At 41.8% G+C, this 18,072-nt stretch overlaps 1 protein-coding gene across 1 annotated transcript in view; it reads right to left on the minus strand.

The window, feature by feature from the left end:
- Positions 1 to 220: 220 nt before the first annotated feature.
- RasGAP1 (Ras GTPase activating protein 1) overlaps positions 221 to 18,072 on the minus strand; it is a 373,291-nt gene continuing 355,439 nt past the window's right edge. Inside the window, exon 19 of the mRNA XM_068380108.1 lies at positions 221 to 5,440. Within this exon, the coding sequence (XP_068236209.1) occupies positions 5,272 to 5,440 (169 nt within the window). The 3' untranslated portion in view covers positions 221 to 5,271. The remainder of the gene's footprint in view (positions 5,441 to 18,072) is intronic.

The following is an 18,072-nucleotide window of genomic DNA, read 5'->3' on the forward strand; positions in this document are numbered from 1 at the left end:
TAGTTTTTACCATGTTTTACATGACAATGTACACCGTACGATTGCATACTTGGCCACCAGCTTGTCGCAAATTGATGTTAGCAGTGTTAATGTAAGCGTAGTACATCTACAGCCAAAAAATGTCCTCTATGGGGTTGTGCAGGTACTCACTTTTCAAATGGTAAACAAGAAATCGGCAATTTTTTACTCTTCTTATGTTGCTGTACAGGAATATGTGGAGGAAGAAAATTTAAAGAGACTGACGATGAATGTGAGGAAGTTTTGCTTTTTTTTTTGCATACTGTAACCTTATTGCTGAGAAATATCCTAATAAATTGATTTAGTTAAGCTTGGAAACCTCATTTTACCAACATTGAAAAAGTGACTACAGTGCTTCACTTTTAATATTCATGATGGATAGATTAAAAAAAAAAGTTTTTAAATTCAGAAAAAGGCTGGCGATTCAGTTTAACCTAATCATGACAAAATAATTTAAAATTACATCCAAATCTTGATGTTCTGCAAATTTCTGAGACTAGAAATAACCCATATTATGGATTCTGCAAAGAAAGTTATTCAAGCATGCTCCCTACCTGATAACTTATGAATAATATCACTTTTGTTAACCAAATTGCATCACTTAAATTTAGACTCTTTGATTAGGCACAATGATTGGGTCAAGACTGGCTATCAAATTTCAAACCTAGCCAAGGTCAGGTAATTGATGAGAATTGTACAAGTCGGTACGTCTGTGTTAAAGAGGGTCTAAAAATTTACACATTACTTCCGTTTGCCATCATTTGGCAGGTGGTTAAACAAATTAAGGATTTCTGAACAGCAGGATGTCACATAATAGCTCCTTTCTGGTCACAAAGGAAATGCTTAACAGATCTGTGGCCCATGTTGCTAGACCACTCCAGAAAATTACTGTACAGAAACAATCTTCTAAAAAAAAAAAAAACAATATACTGTATATCAAAGGTGATATGTGATATGTACAAACACATCTGTGCGACATCTGACGTCACAAAGACTATCCACCGTATCCTAAAAAATAAAGGGCTTATCAAATCCCTCTCGACTGTCTATAAAAAGGTTACAAAAGATAATGTCTACCAATAACATACTGTATATTAAAGAAAATGGAAGGTTTATTTTGATTGGTGCAAAGTTACAAATCTGTAATTAACTAGACTAGCTTGGATAAAAGTCAAATTGTTTCAGTTTCTTTTTTAGAAGAAACTTTGTACTTCATACATGAAGGGATATAGATCCATGCTTAATTATATCCTGTAACATTTTAAGGTGTCTGGTTTCAGTTCCAGTTCCATCAGAATAGATGCTCACCAGAACGTCAGCCGGGCAAGCCCAACCCCCCACTGTGGTACCATAACACAATAGTGGCCTCCCGTCAATAGCTTAAACTCATGGTCCAGGGTGGGGATCAATCTGCTGCCATGCGAATGCTAAGCAAACACGTTACCACTGTACTAGCCAGATCTGTCCATTTCAGGTATTATAGCAGATGTATTCAGATAATTTAGTATTGAAAGATCTCCAAAGGAAGGTCAATTTTCTGGAATTTGGATGTGATTTTACAGTATTTAAAAGGAACAAGATTTGAACAGTTGGAAAATCTATTTCTTAAGAATATCACTTACTTTACTTTAAGGGCTGCTTTTTTGGTCCTTTACTGCAGGGGAATCTTACTCTTTACAGGACCTGTCATACTTAATTTTATTGCATACATTGAATGCATCCAGCATTCCACACTGCTAATTTATTGTCAAATTCACTTTGTTGAAGCACTCAGAAAACAAGAAAGTTGTTTCCACTTGAAAGCCCTAATATTTTCAGTCTTTCGGATGTCTAGTGGGAGCTTATTGCATAGTCCTGGGGCTGGATATTTGAAAGCTCTAGAACCTCCAGTATACATATATCTTGGTTCCAATAATTTGAAACCATTTGTAACAAAACTCGTGTCAAGGCGACTTGTTGGATACATGATAGGTAGCAATGCTCTTAGGTATTTTGGATTTTTTTCCTTGGCTAAATGAATAATTTAGTTACAAGCGTTGTCGGTCAAGGCAGGCTTAGGGGAATGATATGATTTTCTCTCCTTTACCTTCCTTCAGGGACAAAAGTGTTTAAGGCTAAGAGTGTGGCTTAATTCCTTCAAATCTCTTAACTAACATTGGATGAACACAGTTCAGCATAAAAAAAGTTTTTTGTCCAGCAAGAGTCATGGTACAGTAGTTGTATTTAGACAGAAGAAAAGGTGATAGAGGTAAGTGTCCCTAATTTGTTCTGTGGGATTAAGGTCCATAATCACGTACTGACCAGAAATGCTATGTCATTACTAGTTAAAAATTTGGTTACAGAAGTTCACAAAGAATTAGATCTAAACATAATTAAAGGTTTAAAAGTGAAGTTACATGATACTATCAGAACAGCTACTTCCCCTAACATTTGTAAAAATCTTTCTATGGAAAGAATTTTACCAAAAGCTCAATGGTGTATCAACATTAATATAAAAAAAACACATGGTTTGCTTATATACATACATATGTGTATATATATATATATATATATATATATATATATATATATATATATATATATATATATATATATATATATATATATATATATATATATACAAACATATTTAATTTTAGAGTTGTGAATCCCATAGTGGAGTATATGCCCTCTCAACAGCAATGGTAAGGATGAAAGTCATGTTTTCTTCTTCATCATTCAAGAGTGAAATTGTAGTTGCCACTGACCTGAGAAAAAGAGGCTTCCTCAACTGATTTTAAATCTGTCTTTTAAGGTAAAATTAATCTTTCCCAAACCATATTCACTTCCTACCCAGAGCAACAGCGTCCAATATGTAATTCTCCCTAACAATCCTTAGGAAATAACCTGATGTAAAGCACAGTATATAGTTGTTCTCACTAAGGATTGTTAGTGAGAAGTACAAATTGGACACTTTTGCTCTAGGTAGGAAGTGCCAATGGTTTGGGAAAGATTAATAGTACCTTGAGGAAAAAAGATTTAAAACCAGTTGGGGAAAACCTCTTTTTCTCAGGTTAGAGGCAACTACAATTTCACTCTTGAATGATGAACAAGAAAACATTACTTTCATCCTTACCCTTCTGAGTGGAGATGTTAAATGGCTAGGACACTTCAGTTTCCCTGCCATATAAGTCATTAATTCATGCACTTTATACTTAAAAATATCTGAGAATTAGGGTTTATAATCAATCACGGTCGAGACAAGCATGAACTGACGTAGAGGAATAAGCCGAGATAGTCCTAACCTGAAGCAAATTCTATGGTAACATTTTTGTAATGGCTTTTAGTAAATCCTTATACTGGAATCATCCAACGTATTGCTGTCTTCATCCTGTCTCTGATTTTGCGAAGAATCTACCATCAGAAAACTATAATTTTCTAATTGCTTACTACCAGAACCATTCAATGAACTTGTCTTTGCAAGACATAGGTGGTAGATGACGTTTCAAAGCTTACACCTTTGGATGTACTAGTGCCTTCATTGATATCACTACTTGGCAGCTAACCATTACTAATGGCTAAGCTTACTTCTAATGGTCTGATTTTATATCTTGGAAAACGATTGTCTAACATACGCATCATTATTGCGAAAAGGTAAAGGTTTCCCAAAAGAATGAACTGGACTAGAACGCAAGATAAAAGCTTGGGAGGAAGAATTTAATTATAATGGCCGGAGCACCAGTATTATGATAAAAATATGGTAAAGAAGCTACGCTAGGCAAAAGCAAAACTAACCTGGGTTTTGAAATTGAACAATTTAGGCTAGGACTGCATGAAAGAAGCAACCTATACTATAAACATTGTAAGCTGTGATTTAAGCCCATCAATCTCACTCCTAAGATGCCTGTTCACTGACCACTCAAACACTAATTTCTACGTGTCACCCAAATCAACTAGCCTAATTTGCTCTATACTTTCCCTACATCTAGCATTGTCTTTTGTTTTGAGTCCCTATCATTAAACCTTTAGAAACTAGCTTGGCATATTCTTCCATAAGGTAATCTGGTACATTAACTTGGCACATTCTGAACATCTAAGTTTTAAATAACATTGTTATCCTCGACATGATACAAAAAGAAAGGATTTTTTCTCCCATCAGTAACATATTTAATGAATATTTACCAGAGAACATACCTGCGTATGTTTGATTCATCTAACAAAAAATACACAACTGAAAACTGGAAATCGGTGTAGCAAAATTAAAAGTGCATCCATATAGAAGAAATTTGATTGTGTACAAAGCACACTAGCCTCTAGACTGTTTATCATAAAACACCCCAGGTGACATGCACAACCATATCATACTGGAGTGAGGGAGAACAGAAATTTTAATTTTTTGATGTCGAAAAGAAGAGCTTTACTCAGGAGGCAAAGTTAATCACAGGTAAGATCCATTGAAATAGTGTGCATAAATTTTGAAATAGTTGAACCGTCTGTGGAAGGCAAGACTAGAAAATTAAAATAAATTGCAAGAAGTATGGATGTTGGAATCTAATGAAAGGTAAATGGCTAAAACTTTTGATGAAATGATTGCATACTATATGTGATGTAAGAATTAAGAGTGCAAAACAAGTAGACAGAAGGTAGGAAGTAAGACCTGAGAAATGTTGGATAGATATATGAAAAACATACTGGAATGGATATTGATATCCAAAAAGTGTAAGTATATACAGTACAAGGGTGAATGGCACAGCATGTAAAGGATGTTGAATGTGGTGCTGTCTCTGAATAGGATAATGTTCTGTTTATTTCAAAGTACAGATGTTAAATCCACAAATCAGCAGTTTATTTATATATATGTATATATATAATATATATACATACATATGCACTCGTATGGAATGACAACCATATAATGGATAATCTTAAATCTTTTACGATTACATAAAATCTTTATACATATAACATTTCTTAACATAAAGGCATTTAATATCAATACTTTCTTCAAAGCAAATTGAAGATCAACATATAAAAATTTTTTCTCTGTAAACAAAGAAAACATTACATATAAAATTCATTACCAAAAACATCACATTGGTGATGTTGAGCAATGCTGATTTAAGTACTTTACTACTGAACACAACTGAAACAAAGTTTGACCACGATGATCAACAACTACGACGAGGGAAATATCACAAACTAGCTTTCAAAGCCAGGTAAGATGTGACCAGTGAGTCTCTATAAAAACAAACTTCATTCAATATTTCACTCCTATCAATGAGGAGTGCTCGAGGCTTCACGAACAGGAACTTCTAGTTCGTTATCTGGAATGCTCGAAGTTTTACACAGCCTTACTTCATTGCTACTTCCTGAAGTATATGTACCACATTCTCCAATAGAAGATGTTAAAAGCAAGTAGTTGTCGTCTCCTATTGGAGCTTGTCTGAAAAAAAAAAATTGCATTATAATAGATAAAAATAAAGTCACTGGTAAAAGTATAAATAATATTTTCCACACACATCAAGTACACTCAGTCAGCCCAATTCATTATCACAAATTCATTCATGTCCCTTCTTTTCTACTCTAGAAAGGCAGCATTTAACCAGAAGCAGATGCATTATTATTCCACTAATGTTTTCACCTGTTCTTCAGATGAAACTGCAAGAAAACTGCAGGACTGGGAACTGGGGACTCTCATTATGATCAGTTTACAGGGATAGATGGATGGCTAAATGGCTTTTGCACCAAAAACCCAACACTGAGGCTAGGGAGACCATTCAGCATTGAACTGAAACTGGCGAGGAGGACTACAATTGCAGTAAGAAGTTGGACAGTAAAAGGGAAGAGAGGATGCAAGAACAGAGGTAATGTAGAAAGCTAAAATGTCCTAAACTTACAAACTTAATAGGTTCTTAGAAGCTGTTTTTATGTTGAATTTTGTTAAATTTTGGCCTGGGGTAAGTTTCACCTAATGCACATGCCTACAACTTTCAACTGCAAAAGTCAACAAATAGTCCCGTTTTTTATTGCAAATGTCGTCTTGCTTACTGCATTAAAATAACAAATTTGGAAGTAATTTGTATTTTTCCCAGTATACAAACCTGAAGCTATTTATAGGGTTATTACTTTTGGCGTAGCTGAAAGACGAGCCATGATAATTTCAGTGAGGGATAACTACCCCATCCGCTAGTTAGCGGGTGGGGGGTGGGGTAGACTGGCTACCCCGATCACTCACCCCTCTCGACTGAGTAACCACTTTGCTTTATGGCAGGACTTCTCGGCGTGCCAATTTGTATAAACAGCTTCAGGCTTGTATACTAGGAAAAATACAAAAAACTTCCAAATTTGTTATTCATTCCAGCGTAAATACAAACCCTTCGCTATTTATAGGGGTGACTTACTATGAGTAAGTCCTTACGACTTACTCTTAGGAGGAAGTCCTTACCAACTGGCCTTGGTCATGAACCGGCGTCCTCTCTTATTTTGATCTGCAATCAATAGTAGAAGGAACCCTACCCTCACTAAAATCATGTGCAGATATGAGGTAATTCACTGATAGTGGCCTGCAGGAGCTTGTGTGTGAGTGGAACTAACAGTGTGGCTTGTCTTTAACATAAGAACTCGAGTACAAAACCTATTGTTCTTAAGACTTACCCAATACCCTCCCTCAACAAGGTATTGGGGATATAACAAAGTATTATTCTATACTTAGGAGCCACAAGGGAAATGAGTCTTACCTGCAGCGAGGTGAAGTCAGCTATGCTGAGGCTTGCAGAGCTGTTTTCCCAAGAGCGGAGAAAGTGAAATGAAGAAGGGAGCTAGTCATTCTTACTCGTTCACCCCAGACTAACCTGAGTAACTCTAGCCCTCAACCCTCTCCTACTTATCCATCAAGGAACCTGAGGTGTTAGACCATTTGTTGTGCGACTGCCAGAGGGCCAATGGAAAAGGTCTCCATGTTCCTCTGGGTTACGTCTTTGCAGGTATTAGGGCGTGATGGTCAACTGACGCTTCCACATGCCCACTTACAGTATCTGCGCCACAGTAGTTTCTTGAATGCCAGGGATGTAGCAACGCCACTAACTTTACGAACTTTGGATCCTAGGATGAAGGAGGGTCTACATTGAGAGCAAACTCAATAGCCTTCCGATCCCAGAGGAAAAATAAATCGTTGTGATCCTCCTCTTGACCTTCCCCGAGCTGGTCAACACATGGCACGACACATGGGGGCGAGCTAGTGTCGTTCTTTTTAGATAACACCACAGACTCCACACTGGGTAAAACCTCAGTTGAATGGGTCTTCGGTTACTGAACAAAGACACACTACCCGGAATAGGCTGCACCTAGGGTACATCACATTCAGATTTTGACTCTTGGCAATCAACTCAGGGACGCCGCTGAGGATTACTACTTCCCGTCTCCTAGAGTAGGAGACATCAGAAGATGGATCATACAACTCACTAACTCTTTTGGTCAAAGCCCAAGCAAGTAGAAAGGCCATCTTCAATGTAAGGAAGCAATTTGTTGCCTGGCATAAAGGTTCGTAGAAAGGGGCCTTCAGGGACTGAAGGACCCGAACCACGTTCCCAAGGGAGGTTGAGATCCGACGGGGGACAGGTTATCTCAAACTTTGTATGAGTAAAGGCATCAAAGGGAGAGAACCCCCTTCCACGACATCAGTTACAAAGGACCGAACACTTTGCCAGGAAGACTGACGCTGAAAAGTGTCTGAGGTGTCTAGAGATCTTTTCTGAAACTCGTTGCAAAAGGCCTCTCTGAGAGAGTAGGTGTGGGACCGTTTCCAGGCGTGAAGTCGAAGCAATGTTATGGCTTTGAAAAGTGTTTGCATATGGCTGCTTGGAAGATCATGTCATGGAAGAAGATCCCTCGGAACTCCGTCAGTAGCTGCAAAAGGTTTAGGAACCATTCTACGTTATACCATAGCAAAGCTATGAGTCATTGACAAGATCTTGCTTATCCTGACTTGGCTGAGGACTTTCTCACCAGACCGAATGGGGGAAAAAGCATACACCTCTAAGCTGCCCCACCGATCTTGGAATACATCTTGTTCGAGGCCCTGGTGTTCCGGGCCTGGGCAACGGTCGAGTGGGAGCCTGAAGTTCAGGGCCATTGTGAGCATGACCACAGTCGGGGGACCCCACAAAGTTGAGGCTTTGTTGGCTACAAGATGATTCAGAGACACTAGGAGCCCACTATCTGAGTAGTCCTGTTCAGATTATCTGCAAGCACATTCCTGTACCAGGAATGACGCAAGCGGATGGGGGCACCTAGCTGTCCTCTGTCCACCTGAGGCTTCCTACTGCTAGATGGTTCTCTAAAAGAGTTTAAAAGCTGGAACCTTTCTGAATAGGGCCAACGGACAAAAATGGAATTGTGCGCATATGCCCCCCCTTCTTTTGATGCATCCGAAGAGAGCATCAGATCCAGAGGGGAGAAGAGAAGATTGGCCTCTTTAAAGAAGCTCTCGTCTGCCACCCACCATCTGCGGTTCGTCCAGTGGGGGGAGGGAGAAGAGATTGCATAACAATAAACACATCTCGGGGTGATGACGAGACGTGCAACTACTTGCACGTTCTTGCAATGAAGGGGAGGAGCCTGTCCTCCCTCCAACTGGCACCAATTTAGTGGGGGTTGGCCGAATAAGACCGATACCAAACAGTAATCCAGTTAGTCAGTACAGCTTATGTTATAAGAGCGAATCTCCATAGAGATCGCCTTCTGGACAGGAGACAGGTCAGTAATTACCGAACGCATCCAACCAACCCCATGAAACTGAGACGTATCTTCAATTTATTGTTGGATGGGTAATAAGCATAAGTCTACTATGGCGTAGTAACACCGAACTGTGAGCATGACATGCATACGGGTGTAGCCCGACTTAAAAGTCGCGTGCGGAAGTCTGTTGGAGAACGTTGAAAACGTTTGTAACGGAGATTCCTCCTTCTTAGGACGAAAACGTTCGTATTTCTCCATCTCCGATCGGTCAACTAGCTTAAGTATTGAATGTTCTCTACTAAGGAACAGATATGCTTATGAAAAGTTTCCGGTCAAAGGGTCAACTAGCATAAGTATTGAACGTTCCCTACTAGGGAACAAATATGCTTATGAAAAGTTTCCGGCCAAAGTCATTGTAGGAGACTAAGACTCTGATCGGGAGAAAGGAAGAAGTGCCTATAGGAAGGCAGAACATAAATGCCGTATGTCTGGTTGCAAGGAAGTAGCCAAGTACTGTACTGTATTGAATAACCTGGTTTCAGTAAGGGATATAGCTATACAACTTAATAGAACGGAGTTCTAATTGCAAGATATAGCCCTTATTTGCAGAAAGATCGCTTGCATGCATATGTAATTGCCCATCTGCGCTAGTGGATGCGTAATCTCTGCCTCCAGGAAACTTTTGCAACAAATCCGGTTACGGGAATAATGTATGTGTGACAAATCGCAACATTATTGCCCAAGGAATTTTTTATCGTTAACTAGCTGTAGTAATTTTTTGAATAAGAGCGCATATGTTCTCAAACAAAATATACAGTTATAGAAGTGACCATTTCTCCTTTGGTTTGCCCCTGTGGGCGTGGTCTGAAACGTTCGTAAACGTAATGAAAAGCTTCCCACGCTGTTGCTATCATTCTAAAACGTAAGCTTACACTGCTCCTCAGGGACTAATTGCTTGAGACAATAACCCTGGAAGGGTAGAATAAAAAGTCTTAGAAGCCTATCGTGTAAAACAATAAGTCGTCGTATTCGAGGTACAATAACAGGATGCGGATGACTCTATCAAATTGTAGAACCCGAGTTTATGTCTTGGATACAGCTTATGCGCCGGGAAGGCTTACAGCCTTTATGAAGCTTTAACAACACCCGTTGAATTTATGTAAAACTTCTCCCAAAAAGGGTGGTCTCGTATGTAGGGGTTTGCTTCAATAACGGATTTTGAGCAAAGTGAAAAATCTATTTTTGGGTGAAAGTGCCATGTCGTCCTGTTGGAAGGTTCCTTTAGGTAACTTTCTAAGGGATATTTTCTACAGTGATACTCCCAGAGAATTAAACCGAAGGTCTCCAGGATTCTAACTCCTGGCGTGAATATCCAGTAAAGGATATCGCATAAAATCAGGGGACGTATATTAGATACGACACAGCAATCTTCACCCCGAATAGATGTAACTCTTTGATGTAAGGGGGAAGAGTGGCAAAAGAAAGGGGTGCCGTTCTAGGTACCCGGTGGACCTCCATCCCTACTTCTACCGCCATTCCTTTTCTTGTCGTTAAGCAGAAATGGCCGCAGATAAAGTAATTTTGGGAGGGGTCAGCAAAAGGGTCGGTCCATCAGGACGACATGGCACTCTCACTCAAAAATATATTTTTTACTTTGCACAAAATCCGTTTTTTGGGCTCGGGCCATGTCGTCCTGATGGAAGCATACCAGAGAATTAACTTGAAATTACCATAGCTGTGGGTTTGTGTATGTGCCTTCTACCTTGAATGGATTTCCTTATCTGGTCTACTAGACCTGTATGTGAAATTCCAGGTAACTGTCATTTCCACTAAGCCTGGAGCTGGTTTAGTGCTTCCTGCCCCCTGCACGGAAAGTGTCAACATCGACAATAAGGATTCAAGGTTTGTATTTCCGTAGGAACAGAAGGGAAAACTTTAGAGCTTACCTTTACAGTACTTACCAAGGAAATCTGTATCCTGATTTCAAGTTCTAGGCCCTTATAGGGATTAAATAAAACTCTAGCATGTTTTATTTGTCTGTAACTGAGGTAACAGTAATAAGACGAAAATACATTCTAGTATCTTTATTTTGCAACTAAATTATCAAATGTAGTTACAATAGAGTATGAATCTGATCCAGCATTAAAACACATCAAGGTCCATATTTTCTCCTGTAGAAAAAATATATAATTTCATTATTGGAATAATGCCACTCAATGGAGATGTGAAACTAAATCTGTCTGACTTGTTCAGATTTTTTTAAAATGCATAAACACTGTGACACAAACGTTCACTCGGCACTGGTGTTATTGGTCAGATATGCACCTATATGGAACAGTATGTTAATCGTCGTTATGATTTGCACTAGAAGGTAAGTATACCCATGCACCCAATGCACTGTAAAGTCCCAAAACCGTCCACTGTTCATCGCAGCACTAGACGACGGGTTTAAACACACTACCCGCCGCCACCACAAAATGTTTTCTTTCATATACTTGCTTCTCATAGTGCTTGTAGAAGACCCTGGATGATCTCCACCCGGTGTATGAGCAGAGTCTTTCAAAGTCCATATGTTGAAAGAAGTTCAATGAAGAAGCAACTCTCCTCGGATTGTGACCTGCGAGTGTACTGTCAGGATCCGCTCTGCGAATAAAGTAGGTGAGCTTCGCTCTCAGGTGTCTTAGGGATAGGTTTAATCCTGAAGTTTTGCCTCTGAAAAGCTGTCTTCCCTTGAAGTCTGAAGTTCTTCGAAGACAGACACTCTACTGGGTACAGAGAGGCATCTTCCTTCAGTGGGCAGGTTCTCCAAGGACCCCACCTCTTAGTGGGTAGCTCATTCTTGGCAAGAAAGGCAGGATCAGGAAAGAGGTTCAGTTTTCCTGTGTCTAGGAACTGAATATGGCCTTCGTTTCTGGATAAGGCCACTATTTCACTAACTCTAGCCCCTGAGGCTATTGCAAACAGAAAAATGACTTTCTGTGTTAGATCCTTTAGAGTACAATCCTCGTTGTTTAGGTTCGAAGCATAGTGCAAGACTTTGTCCAAGGACCACATGATGGGCTTTGGTGGGGTTGCTGGCTTGAGTCTAGCGCATGCTTTTGGGATCTTATTAAAGATTTCACTAGAGAGGTCCACTTCAAAGGCGTACAGAAGTGGTCTGGCCAGGGCGGATTTACACGAGGTAATCGTAGTAGAAGCCAGGCCTTGTTCATGTAGGTATATGAAGAATGCGAGACAGAAATCTATCGATATTTCTGTCGGTTTCCTTGTTTTCACAAAGGAAACCCATTTCTTCCATGACGATTCATATTGTCTCCTAGTCGAACTTGACTTATAATCTAAGATGAAGTCAACTTTATCCTTCAAGATTCCAAAATTTTTGTTCGCCGCTAGGACAAGAAAATCATGAGATGTAGGTTGTTGGTTCTCGAGGATGAAGCATAGACAGCCGACTTCTGGACCAGTTGGGATAATACTGGATCCGGCAGAGGAAACAGCTTCAGTTTCAGCTCTAGAACTAGAGACAACCAATTGCTTTTGGGCCACTTGGGGGCCACTAAATGCTGCTGTCCCTCTGAAGGATCTTAGCTTGACGAGGAATCTTAGCAGAAGATTGGTTGAGGGTCCTTATAAGGGGCTACGTAACGAGGTAGTTTCTTGTTGTCGCTCGTTGCGAAGAGGTAGATCTGCAGTTCCGAACTTTTACCGAGATGAAGGAGAATGAGTCTGGGTCTAGGGACATTCTGTCTCTATGGGCTTTCGTCTGGATAGAGCGTTCGCTGTCACGTTGCGAAACCCTTGTAGGTGAAATGCTGATGGGTGCCATCCCTTCTTCCTTGTCAGGTAGAAGATGGCTAATAGCACATGGTTAATGTGAGGCGATCTCGAGCCTTGTTGATTTAGACATTTTACTATCACTTCGTTGTACAGGACACATCTGATGTGGATTGCTCTGCGAGGGGATAGTTTCTTCAACGTCAGGAAAACTGCCAAAGCTTCCAAAATGTTGATATGAAAGGTTTTGAACTGGTGCGACCAATTCACTTGCACTTTTCTCTCGTGAGAATGGCCTCCCCATCCTTCCGAGGAGGCGCCCGTGTGTATCACCACTGATGGTTGTGGATCAGTGCTAGGCTCTTGGCTGTTGACCAAGGCCTTAACTGCGTGCGCAACAGGGTCGGGGTCAACCTTAGTTGATCTCTTCGAGCGTTTGATGTGTATCTTCTCCAGATTCCAGGGCATTGCTCTGAAGACAAACTACCTTCTTCCGTAACTTGAATCCTAGGTAGGAGGAGAAAGGGCGACTCACTGGAAGATGCCAGTAAGCATCTGCTAGGTCTATTGAGACTGTGTATACCTCTCTTGGTAGAAGGGTCCTTATGTGTTGCAAAGTAAGCATTCGGAACTTGTTGTTCTTGGTGAACTTGTTGAGAGGAGACAAGTCTAGAATGACTCTGAGTTTGTCAGTCTTTCTTGGGAACACAAAACAACCTTCCCTGGAATTTGACGGACTTCGCTTTCCTTATTACCTTCTTGTTCAAGAGTTCTGAGGTATATTCTTCTAACAAGGGGGTGGAGTGTTGGAAGAATTCTGGAAAACGGGGTGGAGTTCTGTTCTATTTCCACCTGAGTCCATTCATGATTAGGCTGTGGGCCCAGGGATTGAAGGTCCAGCGATCCCGAAGGTGATACAGTTTGCCCCGTACCTGGAGCCCCTCATTGCTTGGGGGGTCCTGCGGATATGTTTCCGCAACCACGTCCTCCTCGGCCCCAAGAGGAGTTACCACCAGAAGAACTTCTCTTTGGGCCTTTTCCTTTCTGACTACGGCGAAAAGAAGTCGACTGCCTCTCAAAGTTAGGGTTAAACACTGGCGACTGGGCTACCAGTTGTTGAGGGACCATCTGGAAGGTGGTCTGAGCCATCGTGGTTATAGTCACGTCAGGAAGTTGTGCAGGTCTGTGTGGTCTCCTTGCCTTTTTATTCTTAAGCTGGGGACCTCTGTACGAGGAAGATTTCCTATTTGAGTTCATGCCCCACTTTTGGAGAAGGTTCCTATTCTCCGTGGCTACTCTGGCTATGATCTCTTTGACCAGTTCCTGTGGGAAAAGGTCTTTACCCCAGATGCTCGAGGAAATCAGCTTCCTGGGTTCGTGTTTTATGGTCGCTGAGGCCAAAACGAACTCTCTACAGGCTCTCCTTGTTCTGAGGAAAGCATATAAGTCTTTCACAAGGGTCCCCATGTGAGACTTAGCCAGGAAGATGAACATTTCTGGGGCATTATGTAGACCTGCACTTATTTCCAGGCAGTTCTGATGAAAAAGTGAGGTTGCAAGTCGCTCCTTTGTCTCCTGTTCCCTACTCAGAAGATGGTCTGGCAACTTCGGAAGGTTCTCATTGAACTGCTGGCCTGCTATCTCTGGATCCAACTTAGAGACGGAGAAGGTTAGGTGGACATCCTTCCATTTCTCCTCGCAGGTAGGCAGTGCTAGAGAGAATGGTTTGCATTCCTCTAGGGTTGGGCAGGGTTTGCCCTTGTCGACTGCCTTGACGGCAAAGTCTAGTGCTTTCTCCGAAAAGGGGAAAGAGATGGAGGAAGGAGCAAGAAAGGTGGCGTGTCTCTTGCTCAGTGCTGAGACTTTGGAGTTGGTGTACCCGGCTCCTTTCAAGGTTTTCAGGAGGATGGCTTGAGTCTTGTCATGCTCGAAGACAATGACCTCTTTGGGTACCGTTTCCTCACGGGCTGGATGTTCATCCTGAAGTCTCATGTAACAGTCTGGATAAGCTTAAAAGTTAGGCCAGAATTCAAGGTCTTCAATTAGTTTGGCCCCCAACTTCTACGAGACGAATAGTTTCCCATTCATCATGGGCATATGCTCCGCATACCTCTAGGGGTTGGTTTCGGAGCAGTGAGGGAGATCCAACACTAAGGGGCTTCTTAGTGGAGCCCTTGGTAGGACCAGGGCGGTCCGCCCTCTCCTATAACAGTATCTGCTGCTCCTTGATTGATTGTTTCATCGCCTCTAGTTCCTTTTGGAACAATTCCATCATCCGTTGAATCGATGTGAGGATCGCTTCACTCTTGTCGGCCTGTGCAACTGGTTGTGGAGTTGTGGTTGAAGAAGTTGACGGCATAGGTTGGTATGCCATCACGAAGAACTGAGGGTCTTCGGTTGCCATTACAACGCATCCTTCTTCCTCCGCAAGTGGATGTTCCACGTCTTCTTTAGAGCCTCCTTGCATTAAGTCCTGCTCAGTGTCAGTGGACACTTCTGACATCCTTTCTTGGTGGATGTCCATGGGTTCCAGTGCCTCATTTATGTCCGCGTCGATCTTCAGTTGTATGAGGGGAGGCTGAACCTGTTCCTGGGGCACCACCGCATTTGGTAGAGCTTTGGGGAACTTTAGGCACCTTAGGGAGTCGTTGGATAAGTACGGTCCCGGAGAGTTGTTCTAGAACCCTCTTACCCATTTACGAAGGGTCTCCCTCGCTGTATCCCTAGTCTCTATGTTGACTGGGGGGGCTTCTCCGAAGCCGTTGGCCAGCAGGGTCGAACAGGTGGGGCAACCCTTCGGGTCCCAATACTTGAGGACTCCCGACACGATGCAGCAGGGGGCATGAGTCCAGCACTTCGAATGGCCACAAAAGTCTTTGCCTTTTTGGTTGCAGAACAATACTGCACACTTCCCCATCGGCTCCTCCTGTAAAGTAAAAAGGGCCCCATGAGTATTCATGTTCTTTATATTAGTGATATAAAAGCATACATTTTTATTAACAATAGTAATCACTATTGTATATAATAGCTTAGGATAGTAAGCTTGAAAGGAAGTAGAAAAGACACATATCTGTGTTTCCTTTCCCAGACCATTACTGAGACCTCCATCAGTGATAATATTTAGTTTCCCTCATAGGGAGAATACAAGGCAGAAAAAAACTCTGGGAACTAGAGTTATAGTTAGTAAGTGTCTATACTAACATTTTTGGGTTCAAGCCATGTCGTCCTAATGGAAGCTTCCTAAAGACAACTTTCTAAGGGTTATTTAGCTACAGTGATACTCCCAGAGAATTGACCATAGGTCTCCAGAATTCTAACTCCTAGCGCGAGTATCCTTGAAATTTTTCTTGAGGATATCACATAATATCAGGGGACGTACATCTTGATACGACACACGGCACTCTTCACCCCGAATAGAGTTTTCACTCTGAAGGGGAAGAGTGGCGAAATTGAAGGGGAGCCGTTATCAAGGTTACCCTTCCTCCCCTAATACAGGGACCGAAATGGCCGCTAATTCCTTATTCAGTAGCGCTTTCGCACGGTGTATCTCCCTGCTTGCTCTGGTGTTCTAGACCGCTATTTTGAGGAATTTAACATGCATTCTCCAGCATCTTCTGCCTCTGGAATGTTTTAGTATACTTTCATACATTATCCCCATTTACCCTAGTGTATCGCTTTATCAATTCAACAGGTGATAGTATATCTCCTAGAATTAATTATATAATTCGATACTCGTCTCTTTTGGAGATTTAAGGGTAAAACCTTCCTTCCCTCTGAGTGCTGCCATTAGGCGACAACCCTACCTTGGTCTTGCCATAGAGTAGTATACTCCAGCTTGACTAGGCTAGTGTTTTTCGGTCTTCCCCTTGCCGGCGAGTATCCCGGCTTGGTTTTACGACAGTAACTCAGAGTATTCAGTCTTTAGGCCGACAACTCGTCTGCCGGGGGAGTAGTCACTCCCCTGCCGGTTTACAGTTGCAGACATAGGAAGCCTAGCTACCCTAGCCCGCATCCGAAGTGGTAGTATGATGCCGCCACCTTCTCCCTTGCGTTCTAGAAGACAAGTCTTGTTTCGGCAAGGTCCTGGGCTGAAGAGTCGATATTCTTCTGCCGCCCAGGACGGCGCCGATACTGAAACGATGTTTCTTTTGTGTCTGGAAATGGCTGGCAATCCTGCCGCCTTCTCCCAACACAACACACAAGACCCTCTCCCTGCCCCTCTCTGTCCTTTAGCGATAGCCTAGCCATCGCATGTCTTTGGCCGGTGTCCTACAATCTCTCTGCTTGCCGGATAGACTGTGGCGCCGGCTAGGCTCCTACATAGGCGGCTTGATAGCCACTCTGACCTTCCCCATATGGACGCAAGGCTCCGGGAAAGGTTGTGCCGGCCATGACGGCTGCCGGTGGGAGACCCTTTGTCTTGAGTGTTCTTCAGTCCTCCCTTGGACTGCCATCCACATCCCTGAAACCGGCAATAGCCGGCAGCAGATCTTGTGGCTGGGTGGAAGCTAGAATGATTCCTTCCCCCCCTTCCATTTGAACCCTCATTCTGGAGGAAGGCAGTAGGGATAATAATACCTACACCTTTATTTATTGTACTAAACTATATTAATAAGGTAGCCCTTCTCTCCATGCTTTCTCTCTCTCTGTCGGCTAGTGCCATCAGGTACTAACCTGAGACTGGTGCCGCCAGGTACTAGCCTAGCCAGCTGAACTACAGTATATACTTATACAGTAGCCAGTATTTCTGCAGTATAGTACATACTGCAGGCAGAAAACTATAGTATATATTATACAGTAGTTTATATTTTCCAGCATACCCTGTGTATCCTTTCACAGTCTATTGTTGAGACCAATCTTATATTGAAGTGAAGTATTCCTTCAATTCCTTCAATAAGTCCTGCTATCAATGTGGATGTCATGAGATTCAGGTAATAAAAGTTTGTGGCAGGCATAACAACTTTTATTTGTGTTCGATCTACCGGAATCCAGACATGGATGATTCTATCTTCGATTGTCTTCTTACCATTATGGCTAAGATACAAGAAAATGATAGAAAGGCTTCTTTTGTCTTTGTTGGTGATTTTAATGCTCACCATAGGGAGTGGTTAAATTCTAACTCTCCTACCAATCGGCATGGCTTAAGAGCTTTAGACTTTGCCTCTGAACCAGGCTGTGAGCAAATCATAAAGGAAGCTACTCACAGGTCTGGTAATTGATTGGACCTCGTATACACTGACTCCCCTGGCGTTATAACTAGTAAGGTTGGTTCTCCAGTCGAGACATCTGATCATGCCTTGATTTCATTAGTAGTGAAGACTCAGCAGCCTGTCCCTGATATATCATACTCTTGTAAAATTTATATGAAATCCCAAGCAGACTGGAATGGGATTTTGCATGATCTTTTGTGCTTGAATTGGTCACAATTATATAGTAGTGTAGATCCTGTTGTCCCTTTGAATGAGAATCTAGACAACATAATTGATAGGCGTATCCCTTCTCGTGTGCTAAGGTACCGAGTGAAGGACAAACCGTGGTTCAAATGATGATTGTAGACATGCTTAT

This window comes from Palaemon carinicauda, chromosome 9 (assembly GCF_036898095.1).
Source record: "Palaemon carinicauda isolate YSFRI2023 chromosome 9, ASM3689809v2, whole genome shotgun sequence".
NCBI classification, from domain to species: Eukaryota; Metazoa; Arthropoda; class Malacostraca; order Decapoda; family Palaemonidae; genus Palaemon; species Palaemon carinicauda.